Here is a 14,875-nt window from a genome sequence, read left to right as displayed (position 1 = left end):
GGGTCTGTTTCTGCCCAGGATGGCTTTGAACCACGATTCTCAGATCTCAGCCTCCTGAGTGGCTAGGATTACTGGCGTGAGCCACCGGTGCCTGACTAGAAGTAATTTTCCTTGGACTATGTTTAGCTTTAATCTTGTATTTTGTAACTTTATTTAGGCGACTGTCTTGTTTTCTATCAATGTCATCTTCTTTTCCTCCCTTTACAACAAACAAACCTGCAGGGTTTGGGGAAACTGCTAGACTAGCAAACTAAGATCTTTGAAAGAAAGGAGAACGTGTACCTGAAAATTGTAATAATTTAAAACCACTTTTTCAGGATGGCATTAAAAAATTGAAGTGAATATCAGAAGTAGTTGTGTTTTTATAAATGACAGAAAGATGAGAAAAAGTTTTAACTTGCTGAGTAGGTTATTGGAGATAAGAGTCTCTTGGACTTTTTTTGCCAGGGCTGGCTTCAAACTGTGATTCTCAGATCTCAGTCTCCTGAATAGCTAGGATTAAGAAATCATTTGTAATCACTGTTTGTTTGTTTGTTTTGGCCAGTCCTGGGGCTTGAACTCAGGGCCTGAGCACTGTCCCTGGCTTCTTTTTGCTCAAGGCTAGCACTCTGCCACTTGAGCCACAGTGCCACTTTGGCTGTTTTCTGTATATGTGGTGCTGAGGAATTGAACCCAGGGCTTCATGTATCGGAGGCAAGCACTCTACCACGAGGCCATATTCCCAGCCCTCACTGTTCCCTATAAAGCAGCTCTGTAGGCGTTCTGATTCCCTGAGGAGCTTACATTTTAAGCATAATTTAGCCCCCCATAGCTGAGATGAGAGGCATGAGCTGCACACCCAGGGGAACGGCCTCATCTCTAGCCCTGCTGGGCTGACTTTGGGCTCAGGGTGGAGGCTGCCCAGCAAGGACATGTATCTATTTCCCTTTTGTGGGGCTTTCAAAAAGATGAAAGTTTTCTTAGGCCCCCTTCTTGCCATTTTCAGCACACACATTTGATAAAATGTTCTGTAAAACTTTCTAAATCCATTTTTAATCTCTTACAGATATGTACAATATAAAGCTAATTAGAATGTTGGTTCCTGAAAGCATTGACATGTACCTTATCCACATGGCACTGGAGATCCTGGAGAATGACCATGTCTGCAGACCGTCTCCAAGCCAGTCCTCATGCGATTCCAGGAGGAAGCGGTGCTCCCCCAGCTCCGAAGAGCCCTGCTCAAGTTCCAAGAGGAGCAGGGAGGTACTCACCCATGCCGAGGTGTTTATTATGTGGAGAATTCTCACACAGTCTTAGTTGGCTCTTTGCATGTTTAATACTAGAATGCTGCATTTTGGGGACTGCTATAAATTCTGATACAAGGTTATATCTTTATCTGTGTGATGTGTTTGCTGTGCTTTTCAGAATATGCAAAAAGTAATTTTTTAAAAAGCAGCAAAAGGGTCATATAGTCCACTGATTCATTTTATTGTGGGATGTCAGCTTCACGTTTCCCTGTATTGTGTTTAAGGCCTGGAGAAGTGCACCTTCTTTCAGAGGATTGGCTAGTGGAGTTTAGCATACGACAACTAAATGGTTAATAAAAACAAGCCTAGGTTCTGTTAGAAACATCTTCTCCCCAAATTTGTTGATCTGTTATTCATCGTGAACACTGTTACTATTATATTGAATATGTTAGGGCACAAGGATAGTTATTGCTATGGTACTGAGACTGCTATAGTGTTTTTTGAATAATTAGAGAAAGATTACACATTTTGTATTATTTTAGAAAGTATATTAAAATCAAATGCTTTGAAAAGCATTGCTTAGTGTAGTATATAATTAAAATAGTGACTGGAGAATGACTTTGACAAGGTGACACTTAAATGATTGCCTAAATGTGAAAATTTGATCTTCAGTTTTCTAGGTGGTAAACTTTGTTGAACTTTTAGTAATTCACTAAAAGATAATTTTGGCTTTTAGATGAAAACTTTAGTGTGATCGCATGTGTTTGCTAATGTTGATAGTAGAAGGCTAGGGACTTCACTTTAGTCCTATAGTGATCTCCATAGGACTCCCAACACTTAAATGATTGCTTTAAAAGTGTTTTTAAACTACTTTTTAAAAATCTCTTCTATTTGCGCATTCTATTAGCATTTTTCACATACTTTAATATTCACTTCTTTACAGTTTATTTCCTGAGGTTTTCTCCTTGATTTTATGTTAATTGATAAATGATGATTTTTCTGTTTTGAAAAATTTTCTTAACATTTTTCAGTTTGATTTGAAATGTTACAGTTGTATATTGTATATATCTATAAATATGCCAACAAATGATGCCTGAAATGTGAACCATAGCCCTTTTTTGCTACCCATTTTCATGTGAAATGATTATTTCTGTGAAAATAAGGCATTAGTTAGGATAGAGAGTTTCATATAATTCTGGTTATTTTTGTAACAATGTTACTCTTCCTTCTTCTTCTTCTTTTTTTTTTTTTGTTAGTCCTAGGGCTTGAACTCAGGGCCTGAGCACTGTCCCTGGCTCCTTTTTGCTCAAGGCTAGCACTCTGCCACTTGAGCCACAGCACCACTTCTGGCCTTTTCTATATATGTGGTGCTGAGGAATCGAACCCAAGGCTTCATGTATACGAGGCAAGCACTCTGCCACTAGGCCACATTCCCAGCCCTGTAACAATGTTCAAACTATTGTAAGGTGGTTTGTCAGCTGTACTTGACCATTTCTGTTGGACTTTTTCTCTCCTGGTTGTCGGTTATACCGGTCCTGTTTCATCTCACTTTAACCACGGTAGTTTCTCCTGAGTGTACGGCCTTATCCTGGAACCGGTAGACGTGGCTGTTGAAGGGATCATTCTGACTCCAGTGCTCCTGGGGCGGATGGATGTTCCCCTACTTTTAGATGCCATCTTCTGATTTTGTCCTGTTTCCCATCTGTGTCTGTGGACTGCTTAGGATTCTGTTAGCAGACACCTAGGACTTGCCACTGCGTTTTCCCATATACATGCGTCCACCATGCAGGTGTTAATGGCTTATACTTGGGGGTTCCTGAACACACCTTCAAACTATACTTCCATTGTAAAGTATGAGTTTCAGGCTTTACTGTATATTTCTTCCTGTTTTATTGCTGGGGTTTAGAAATATTAAAACACTGTCGCTGGCACCATCATCTTCCCAGTAAAATATCCTATACCATTTTTTCCCCTTATTTTTCTTGGCCTCTTAAGAGTGTGGGTATTTCTTTTCTTCCCTTTGGCCTTAATTATAAATTGGAATATCTGATGTTATTTGCAAAGATGCCTATAGCTAATACTATTATGATCATGATTGTTAAAACATCATTACTACTTTAGAATCATAATTTTCTTTTCAGCTGTGCTTTTTTATGCATGGATATTTTGTGGTTGGGGAGGGAGGGAAGGTGACTCATAAAATAGAACATGGTATAACTATTTTGTATTCCTTGAAAAATTTAAAGGTTGATGAAACAAATCTTGATGACATGTCACTGGAAGACAAAGGCCACAGGAATTCAATAAGACTAACTTCTTGGAATCAGCCATCCAGCAATCCAGAAATAGAAGATTCATTTTCACATTCTCATTCACAGGTAAAATTGATTTACAAAGCTAGTTTTCATTATAAATAACATCAGGCTTGATAATTAATGTGCTTAGTTTTTTTCTTATAGATGATAGTAAATATATAACATTTATTTGCTTACGTATATATGTGCACATACATTTGGCAAGTGAATGTTTTCTATTCACTAATGGCAATAGCTTGGTGATAGAATTTAGAATGTCAAAAAGAGGCAAATAGTCCCATAACTTTTATTACAATTGCTAAGAATTTTAATGTTCTACGGGTATAGGAAATAAGCACTGAAAGACATAAGGCTTCACAATTAGGTTTTCTTTAGATACCAATACAAAAAACACATTCAGCATATTTCTCCCTTTACTCAATAGAATATGATGAAAAACACTAACAGCCATTGTCTTTAGGAATACCATAGTAAGACTTCAAATTATTATTTTGCAAATGATCTTATTGATCTTCCCATCCTGTGACTTATTTACTATTATTCTCATTTTTTGTATGAAGAACTTGAGATCTAAGTAACATACATAGGGTTCTTATATAATTACCAAGTGACTCAATTAAAACTGAAAGCCTGTTTTTTTTTTCTTGATTTTGAGTTATGCTTATCCCTTGGCATTAGACTACCAAAAGACTTAGGATCTTTCCTCTATTCAGTTTTCGTTTTAATGGCTTGTTTTACTTTTTTGGCCTCATTGTGATTTTCACCTCTTCGTACCACCCAACCCCACCCCGTGCACTCAAACGTTCTGCCTCTACATGTAGCAGTTGTTTATTGCCAAAGGGACATTTGAACTCTGTGTTCCCTGCACGTGTGCTCTGTTTCTGCGCTCTGGGCCCAGTTTGTCCACTTCCCAAATGCCCTTTCTGTGTTCCACTTGCCCCGATGATCCTTACTTCCTTTTATCTGCCACTGTGCAGCATTTCCTCTGTTCTCTTGTTGATCTCTTCTCTCAGAAAGGAACAAAGGTTTCCTTCCATAACCAGTTCTTTTCCTTAGCTTTTGCAAAGTGTGAGTGACTGACTGTTTTTTGCCATAAGGGATTTCTTTACTCAAGCTGAAATAGGTAACAGCTTTTACCTTTTAAATATATGAAGTTCTCAATCTTCTGCCAAGGATCTTTTGCTTTTTTCCTTACTCTTCAAATATTGTAAAGCTGTTTGAAATATTGGAAACATAATAAAGCACAGCAAGCAGTTGTTAAGCAGTGTATAAGTCATCATTGTTGAGATGGGATAAATTGCACTATTCTTGTATCTTAAGCTAAAAGACATGCTAACAAAGGTGAAGCTTCAAATACTTTGAGCGGCTGAGTTAGCTGCTGCATTCCAGGGAGTATGCTATTTTTGTATTTTTTTTTCAGCGTCTAGTAACTCATACTAAATACATTTATGCCAGTGTTTTAAACCATGTGCAGAGTTTTATATGACACCACCTTTGTGTTCTTAACTTTCTGTTTTCAGGGACTTTGAACCTGTGGTTCAGAAGTTCTCTAGAACATGAGCCCCTAAAAGTTGTGTACAAATAGCTGGTGCGTTTATGTTCTTTTTCCCTTTTTTCTGATAATAGGATCCATGTCTGTCAGAAGATTCTGAAAGGAGTCTATGAAGCAAGAAAAAAAATTTTCTATATTGAACAAATGATTTTTGAGCATCTGCTCTATCTTGTGTAAGGTGCTCGTAATGACTGGATCACTCTTGCAGTAATTCTCCCATTGTGGATGTTAGAAGTTGTGTTCTTTCTCACAGTTTTGTGATATAGTGTGTGTGTGCATGCGGGAATGTATGTGTGATCCTCATTCAGAACATTACATTTAACATGTTTGTTAACCCAAAGCAGATATTCACTAGGACATAGATTTGAAATATTAAGGTTTTCTAACCAAATAAGTGTTTGGACTTCAGTCTTTAGGAGTTGATGTTGGTAAGTTAATTGTCTAAAGAAATGGTAGTGTGATTTACTTTTTCTCTCATTTCTCAACTGTTTATTGATAGAAATCAATTTTGATCTACAGAAATACATTCTATAGTTTGGTGCTGTATGTGTGCATGTGTGTGCCACTCAAGAGCATCTGTTACTTTTTTATTGCAACTGATAAATATTTTTAGTAGTACAGATATTTCTTTTTCTTTATATTTCCTGTAGACTTCATCTGAGACCTCAAAGAGAAGATTACCTGACTGGTTTATCAAAGGAAATGAGACCTTAGCTGTTACCAGCAAAAAATCAACAACAAAAACGAAAGGTCTTTTTAGTTAAGATGGCAATTATAAGAACAGCTTTGCGTGTCTCATTGTAGTATAAGAAGAAAACTCCATGTCATTTCTGGAAAGAGTGAAGTGTAATAAAGTATTCTGACTTCAAAGCAAAACTCACCTACTTATTGCAGGACTGGCATTTTAAATTAAGCTACAATTCAGAGCATTGAGGTCTTCTCACAACCTAAATACTTAATAGAACATTTCAGAATCCATACTGTCCTGTGTTCTCATCTCTGCTTGTAGCAATTGTATATTTGGAACATGTAATGTATGGTAATTCATCATTATAGATTACAAATTAGTATTATATTGATTTACATAAAAATTGTCTTATTGATATAAAGACAGCTATTTTACAAGTTATATTTTCTATCTTTTGAAGATGGTTTTACATGCATTATTATATAATATTAGTTGACCAGACTTGTGAAATGAAACATTTGGGTTTCATTTAAGTGGGGGGAAAGAACATATAAAAGATTTAAATTGCACCAGACAACTATGTACTTTCTATTTTTATGCCATTTGTTATTTTTCAGATAATAAAAGTAATATACTCCAAACTAAATATTAAAAAGCCAAATATTTTAAATTTATTTATTTAACTAATAACTCTAGGTGCCTTTAATATTTGAGATGTCAGAATTCCATTCTAGTATTATGTTTTACAAATAACTTAGATATCTGCAGCCCATACTCGGACACAGAGTGGTGTGAACTGTGGTTGTGGTTTATGTCACTTTTCGACAATTATATACAGGTACCATATAGTTCATAATTTCATCCCAATGCCTCTGATTAACTTTTAATAAGTAAAACTTAGTTGTTGAAGAAGAAATACATGCTTATGGTGCATATGGTAGAAGAACTAAAAAAAAATAGGCCCACTAGTAGGCCGTCAGTCCACTCCTTCAATGTGCCTTGCCAGACCTTCTTATTGTCATCTTGTTTTTTAGTTTGTTACAGGAATAATGCACAAGTGAATTTTCATTATATAACATTCAAACTAGACTTAAACATGAAAGTCCCTCATCATCTCATTCGTCCACATCCAATTACCAGCAGGTAGCTTCCATTGGGTTTTATCCTAGCTCTCCACTTGTGTCTTTGGCATTTCTGTGCCCTTGCACGTGTCTCTCAAGTGGCAGGTGTTGTGCAGCGCGCGTGCCAGGGCAGGCCCAGTGGTCATCTCCAGGAAGCGCACTCCTCTGATTGTTGGAGCTAGGAATTAAATTGGCTGCCTCTTTTCTTGGAGTACCATTTGTACTGGTTGGCAGATATAACCACAGTGGCTGGCACTATGGTTGGTTAATCAGATTTGGCTTTTGATCAACATTTTCTTAAGACCGAATACATTCAACTTCTCATCTGAAGAAAAGTAACATGCTATTTGTTGCCAATGCTAAAGTTTATAATGTGAAGCAAAATTTGTAATTTGGGGAAACTTGTGTCATTCACTGGGAACTTGCCAGCCTCAACTTCACTGAAAGACTTTCTAGTGAGTTGGATTATAATATATACATGTGATTTTCTTTTATTTTATTAAGATTTTGCTTATATTTACAGCATCGGTGTAATTCAGTATTTTCTGGATGAGTAATACATGGTGTTACATAATTAGACCTAGATAAAAGATCTGTTGGAAATAGAAAATGGACCAATGGACTCTAATACAACAGTTTTAAGAAGTTGAAGGTGCATTTTCAGGTTACACTCTGCAACCAATCCCTAAGAGATAGCACTTGTTCAGTTTTACTATGCATTCAAAGAAGAATGACCACCATTATCTGAAGAGGCTGTTCAGATAGTCTTCCCTTTTCCATTGGTGCACCCAAAGTCCCATTCTTCCTGGACTTGAGTCAAAACAACATGTCAAGGGTAGATTGAATGCGGAAGAAGTAAATCTAGAATCTAGCTAGTTCAGTTAAGGAGATTTGCAAAAATGAAACAATGCCATTTCTATTGCTGTTTTTTAAATATGGTCTTTTTGTAAAATTCGCACTCCTGGTACCATGTGATGGGATTCCTATTGCTGTTCTTAAACAAATTAATAAATACTTTGAAACATCTCCGTTTTAATGTCTGAAACAGTAAATATGAATAGATGTAACTTACATGAAAGCTCTCAGTACCCTCAATAGAGAAGGTCGTGCAAAGGTAATCTACAAAGAGAGCCAACCTGTGAATATCTGCCTTATACCGAGTGGCTGCCACCTGGGCCTTGAAGCTCTTCCAGACACGTGGGAGCTGTCCTTAGGACGTCTGGCTCACCTCGCTCTCACTCCCCGTCCCTTCTCCATTCTGCTCCAGCCACACTGTGCTGGGGACTGTCTGTGTTACAGTGTTAGTACTGGCTCTTCCATTAATCTTAGCAAACTCCTCATCTTCCAGTCTGTCCAAATGAGCCAGGACTGGGGAGATTGCTCAGGGGTACAACATTTGTCTAGTGTGGTTAAAGTCGTGGTGGGTTCAATTCTCAACAACCAGAACTCTATCTTAACTAATCAACTTAAAACCTCAGTACCTTGCCTTCCTCTCTCTTACGTGTTCTAATTCTATCCACGGTACACATATCTTCTAGAAGGTTAATGTACAACATTGCCAATTAAAATAAAAACTCAGGGGCTGGGGATATAGCCTAGTGGCAAGAGTGCCTGCCTCGGATACACGAGGCCCTAGGTTCGATTCCCCAGCACCACATATACAGAAAACGGCCAGAAGCGGCGCTGTGGCTCAAGTGGTAGAGTGCTAGCCTTGAGTGGGAAGAAGCCAGGGACAGTGCTCAGGCCCTGAGTCCAAGGCCCAGGACTGGCAAAAAAAAAAAAAAAAAAAAAACATACAGGTAGGAGATGTCGTCTCTTTTGTTCACAGCTCTGTCCCTAGCACTTAGAAAAAAGCCTGGCACCGAAAATAAAATAGCTGTTTTATGAGTGAGTCAGTATCCAGGCACTGCAGAAGTCAGGGCAAACGAGAAGCGTGTGCAGCCTTGGTCAGCTCCAAGCCCATCGGGTCCCCCCTTCCAAGTCCTCTTAAGATGTCTAGGTGTGGTACGCACCTGCAATCCCAGCATCCAGGAGGCGGAGGAGAGGGCTTCAAGTTAGAGACCAGGATTAGGTACAGAGTGAGACATAATCTGACTAAGGTTAAATTGTGTGGACCACAAAGCTTCCCTTTCTAACCATCTCTGTCCCCCACCAGTCAGCCACACACTCAATAGAATCCATGGCTATGCCAACGCTGAGTGACTTTGGGAGCAAATCACTTAGACACTCGTAGCCTCATTGCGCTTAGAGGTATTTCCAGGATTAGAAACCAAGTGTGTACACCATCTAGCAGTTGTAGCCCTAGAAATACTGTTAGAAAAGACATAGCTTCAGCAGTTGGTGCCAGAGCGAAGCAGCCTGTCTCCCAGGCATTGCTTGGTGGAGCTACTTGGTAAAATCACAGTGATCTTTCACATGCTTCCATTTCTTTTTGAACAGTGTCGCCCCTTCCCTTGCTCTCGCCCAGCCCTCCCCTCCCCCAAATTGTACACTTCATTTTGAATGTAGTGTAGTCAGTTCCACTGCTGTGTTTGTTCTAGTTGCTGGGGATACAGTAGTGCATCAACAAATAAGTATACACTTCTTAGGTGGAGCTTTGTAGAAGGAAGGGGTGAGGAAGGAGGTAAGGACTGTTTTATATTAGAAAGAGAAGTTCTTTTGAGCATGTAAGAACTGAGCTCTCGAATTAGCCAGAGTGTGAGAGCTTGAAATCACAACCTTGAGCAAATCAGCCCACCGTATCTTTAAAAAAAAAAAAAATCCATAATAAAAGAACCAGGCTTAGAACATTTGAAGAAATAAGTGTTTGGCGCAACCCTTATTGCTAATAAAACATTATAAAATATATAATATATATAAAATAAAATATATGCAATTATATATAAATATATAATAAAATCCTAATAAAACATTAGCTAGTCTCATTCTGGAGGAAAGCTATAAGGAGAACCCTTTTATATCCATAATGCATAGTGGCCTGGTCTTTGAAAGAGAAAACTTGGATAAACTTGCTATTTCACGACCATGGCCTAGATTTCTTGAGGTAGCAAAGTGAGAGCAAAAAAAGCCTGGCTAGGCGATCCGGCCGAGGCCCCTGGCATAGAGCTCCTGCGCCCTTCACCGTGGCCTCGAGCAGTCCTGCACGTGGCCCTGAGATAGCACTTGCGCCGTGAGCAGCTGGCAAGTGAGGCCTTGGCCATGACATCGCGCGCTGACCCTGGGAGACCTGTACGTGAAGAGTGGTCTGATTGGGCTCGGAGGTGTGCATGTGGTCAAGAGGCTAAGAAACGCGTGGAGAGCTCACACAGCCCGTGTGGTTCAGCTTGTTCTGGGGACTGATAGAGCCCACTGCTTGTTCTGGGGACTGATAGAGCCCACGGGCTTTCCAGTCATCTCTTGGAGTCCTGGAGCGCTCTCTTAGAGGCGCCTTACTCACTTCTACAACCCACCCTGGTGGTGCCCTTCCTTGGGGCCTTCCCATCCAGAAGTTTTGCTTATCTCTTATTATCTATTGTCTCTTCAAGGCATCCTTGTCATCTGTGTTTGTGGACTCATTCTTGGACGCCGTGGAGACAAAGGACCTGACCCAGTTGTTGGAATTTTACAATATTCAAAGTAATGCTATGCTGGATGCCAGTGGCTCACACCTGTAATCCTGGCTATACAGGAGGCTGAGATTTGAGGATCGTGGTTCGAAGCCAGCCCAGGCGTCTGTGAGACTTATTTCCACTAATCTACCCAAAAAAACTGGAAGTGGCGCTGTGGCTCAAGTTGTAGAGCACTAGCCTTGAGCAAATACAGTTCAGGGACAGTGCCCAGACCTTGAGTTTCAGCCCAATGACCAGCATATAAAAGTAATGCTTTCATTTCATCAAGAATACAAAGAGATGGGTATTGCAGAGCATTTAATAAACCTACTGGAATATGCACACATTTACATGGAATATACAGATTACCTTTAATTCCTCAGGCTTAGTGTAGCTAAGTAAGTGTAGGAATATGTAAGCAGGAGTGTTGAACAGAGGAAGGTGTGCACTTTCAGGAGCACTTACAGAAGAATGGGATTTGACATGCTCATTCCCCCTTTTTTTCATTGGGGAGTTGGGGAGGTGTATTATTTTTGCTGGCCCACTTGGATTTTACACACTTTTTAAGCATCCACTGAAATCTCGAGTTATCCTTCCTTGTGACTTTTACACCAGTAGTAATGGAAGCATGTTATTTCAGCAGTTCAACACCGTCATCTGCTGGTCAAATTTGGTAATTTCAGGGTAAAAAACTTTTGTCACTATCAAATCTATTTGTCAAACCATCTTGTTTGGGTTTTGGCTTTGTCAAAACACTTGATCATAGTCACAGATACAAAGCATATGACTATCAAGAGTGTAAGATGTTTACAGAGTGCTTTTTCACAGAGATGATGGGGAACTCAAGCTTTTCTTAAATTATAGTTTTATAACTATAATTTGATAGTTTACAGTTTATAAAACATTCATAGTTGTACAAATGGGTTACAATTTCACATGTCTGAGTACAGTGAATGTTGATCTGTAACACCCATCCCTCCCAACTCTATCCATCCAAGATATATATATTATATATATATATTATATATATATATATATATATATATATATATTGGCCAGTACTGGGATTTAAATTGAGTGCCTCTCACTTGCCCAGCACTTGCTCTACCACTTGAACCATGCATGTGATTAGTTATTTTGGAGATTGAATCTAACAAACTTTCCTGCACAGATTGGCCTCAAACTAGCACAATTGTAGGAATGGGCCACAAACACCTAACAAGAGCTTAACGTTCTAATAATGTATTAAATGATTCAACAGACCTGTTGAGAAACAAAAATGACAACTAGTACAAAGAAAGTGAATCTGAGTTGGCCATTGGTGGCTCTTAGCTCCCATCCTGGTTATATCACAGGCTGAGATCTGAGAACGGAGCTTCAAATACAACCTGGGCAGATCAATCTGAGAGTCTCTTTAACTAACCAGCAAAAAGCCAGAAGTGAAGGTTTGGCTTGGGTAGTAGAGCTCTAGCCATCAGCAGGAAAAGCTGAGGTTGAATGCAAGGCAGGTGTGGACTCTGTCTTGTGATGAGTCTTCTACAAAGAAGGGGCAGACAAAAATCTTTTTTTTTCTTTTGACAACCATGAAAATGCTTTCAATCTCAATTGAGCACAAAGGGTGGGTAAGGAGGGTGTTTTGGGTCTTAGGGCCGCTTCTGGTGAGGAACCCATCTCACCTGGAAGAGCATCACAGATTTCTGCATGAGGAGGCCCGGCCTTGCTGGGAGATGAGTAAGAACTGGACGGGTGGAGAACAGGAAGGACATTTGGAAGGCAGGAAGCAGTCAAGCCAGGGCAGACAGTATGGGAGAGCGAGCGACACGATGGTTGAGTTTGCCAAAGTGCAAAGTGGATGTGTCACCTTGGGACTCGGCGAGCGACCCACCCACTGGGTGCCCTGTGTGTGGGTCAGGAGCTGGGCGTGGACCTTCCAGCCACCCACACGCACACTTGGTTTCCTTTCCCATCATTGCCTCTCCAGAGTCACGTTGGAACCTAATGCTCAGTGCACCAATATTGAGAGGTGGACTTCGTGGGTGACTAGCCCAAATGGGCTCAGGCCTCACACATAAGAAGTTCGGCCTTGAATACGTGAGTTTGCCCATCCAGCTCAGTGGGGTGTGTCCTTTCCCGGGATTCAGCAACAGACATCCTCAAAGAAGCTGAAACTGGGCTGGGGATATAGCCTAGTGGCAAGAGTGCCTGCCTCGGATACACGAGGCCCTAGGTTCGATTCCCCAGCACCACATATACAGAAAACGGCCAGAAGCGGCGCTGTGGCTCAAGTGGCAGAGTGCTAACCTTGAGCGGGAAGAAGCCAGGGACAGTGCTCAGGCCCTGAGTCCAAGGCCCAGGACTGGCCAAAAAAAAAAAAAAAAAAGAAGCTGAAACTGGAGGAAACTGGTCTTTCCGGAACCTGGCTGAGCATTGGTTTGGAAGTATTGTCAGGAAGAGTAAATACAATGCTTCCTCCCCTATTGGCAGATTTATGCTAGAGAATCTCCTAAGGCCATTTCACACCAAGAGGGTTCCTTCTCTGGTAGTGGATTAAAGTAGGGCTATAATTATGAAGATGAAATATCAAGATGAATGTTTGGAACTCTGGGTAGAATTAGTATCTCCTTGCGGTGGGGTAACGATCCCTTTTCATTCTTGAGCAAAATGTTCTTGCTAAATTGCAGGCCTGTGATATCAAAGTGTTGTTCAATTGTCCAGTGATCAGATATTACTGTCTGTGTATCTATCTGTACACGCACATAGGAAAACTGTAGCTTTCTATCCCTCCTCCCTCTCCAGGCTTTTGAGGAATCAAATGCGTAGCTACCTCTGCCTGTGTTACTGTGTCAAGAATTCTAACCCTGACTTTGCTGAGACTCTATTATGATGTTCACATGCACGAATGATACAAGGGAAAGTCAGTTTACTGATTTGTGGGAAAAGAGAAAAATGAATTTATCTTTGTACATGTAGATGTCTGGTGATTTTCCCTTCCTAAAGGCATTGGTAGTACCATATCTATGTAGACATAATTAGGACTATAGTTTCTTTTTTAACCTTAAGAATAACCATCTTAAATGGAAATAAATTTATTTTACTGTTACCATTTTCCAATGGACATTTACAAATTATTGCCAAAAATTACTACATCTGTCTATCTTTCTGTCTGTCTGCCTATATATCTATTATCTATCTAATCTATTTGTAAAGTGTCATATTCTTCAGGTATCAGTGTTTTTCTGGTTGAAGTGGAGAGTAGAAAGTGTACCTCCATTTACGTTTCATTACTCTTTCCTCTTTTAAGATTTTTTTTGTTTTAAATATTTCCTCTATACCAGATGGTGCTATAATTTTCACATTAGCTGTCAAATATAGTTTAAGAAGCTCTTGAGAAGTAGGATAGTCTTATTATTTTTACTTGCTCTGATATTTTTTATTTTCTGAAATTTCAAGTATTCCTTAATCATATTCCATCTGTCTAAAAATTTTCTTTAGCATTTCAAAGGATAAATTTGCTAGAAACAGCAAATCTCAAATTTTCTTCATCTGGCAATATCTTTATTTTTCTTTTCTTTTTTCCCTCTTATTCTCCTTCCTTCTTCTCTTCATTAGTCTCTCCCCTCCTCCTCTCTCCCTTCCTTCACTTTATTTTTTCCTTTCTTTCTGCTGAGCTCCAACCTCACTCCTGTTGAACATTTACTTCATCGCTGAGCGACCTCCGCAGCTCCCCTTAGTTCTTGAACATAGTGTATAGATATAGTTTGTAAGTATTGTTTCCTTTCTCAAGTACAGATACTTGAAGAATGGAATGCCTCTTCACTTCGTCCTTCATAGTTTCAGGAGTGAAACCCACTTTCATTCTAATTGGGATTTCCCCATAAATAATATGCATTTCTTTCTGCTTTCAAGACAATGTCTTCAGTCTTTACAAGTTTAATTATAATGTCTTAGACTTTCTTTGGATTTATCCCACTTGTGATTCACTCGGCTTTATAAGCTGGTAGGTGTACGTATTCCCATTTTCAAGTACCGTTTTAGTCAAATTTCATGCATTAAAACATCTACTTGTATTCTAACAGAAAAAGCACATCACCCACAGAGAGGACATCAGACTGGCCCGTGATGTTCTCTGTGCACCCCAGTATTTAATTCTGGGAGATAATGAAACAATGCCCATAAAACTCTGAGAGAAAAAAAGTCTTTTAGAAAAAAATGTTTTCAATGGACACATAACGACGGCACAGGCGACTGGGGTACGGTATGATATCCTCATGCATGGACACGGTGTACAGCCACCGTTGGATCAGGGCAGCTAGCGTGCCCGTCATCTCATGCATCATTTGTGTTGGGAACACTCAAAATCCCTTCTTGCTCTTTCAAGATGGAAAC

The 14,875-nt window shown here is 39.6% G+C and overlaps 1 protein-coding gene across 1 annotated transcript in view; it reads left to right on the top strand.

The window, feature by feature from the left end:
- Wrn (WRN RecQ like helicase) overlaps window positions 1-7,942 on the top strand; it is a 132,729-nt gene extending 124,787 nt beyond the window's left edge. The window contains exons 34-36 of the mRNA XM_048330945.1: window positions 1,046-1,242; window positions 3,473-3,604; window positions 5,744-7,942. Coding sequence (XP_048186902.1) covers window positions 1,046-1,242; window positions 3,473-3,604; window positions 5,744-5,857 — 443 coding nt within the window. The 3' untranslated portion in view covers window positions 5,858-7,942. The remainder of the gene's footprint in view (window positions 1-1,045; window positions 1,243-3,472; window positions 3,605-5,743) is intronic.
- Window positions 7,943-14,875: the final 6,933 nt, after the last annotated feature.

Source organism: Perognathus longimembris, chromosome 21 (assembly GCF_023159225.1).
Source record: "Perognathus longimembris pacificus isolate PPM17 chromosome 21, ASM2315922v1, whole genome shotgun sequence".
Taxonomy (NCBI): domain Eukaryota; kingdom Metazoa; phylum Chordata; class Mammalia; order Rodentia; family Heteromyidae; genus Perognathus; species Perognathus longimembris.
The sequence above is the reverse complement of the archived record's forward strand: the minus strand, read 5'-3'. Positions and strand labels throughout refer to the sequence as shown.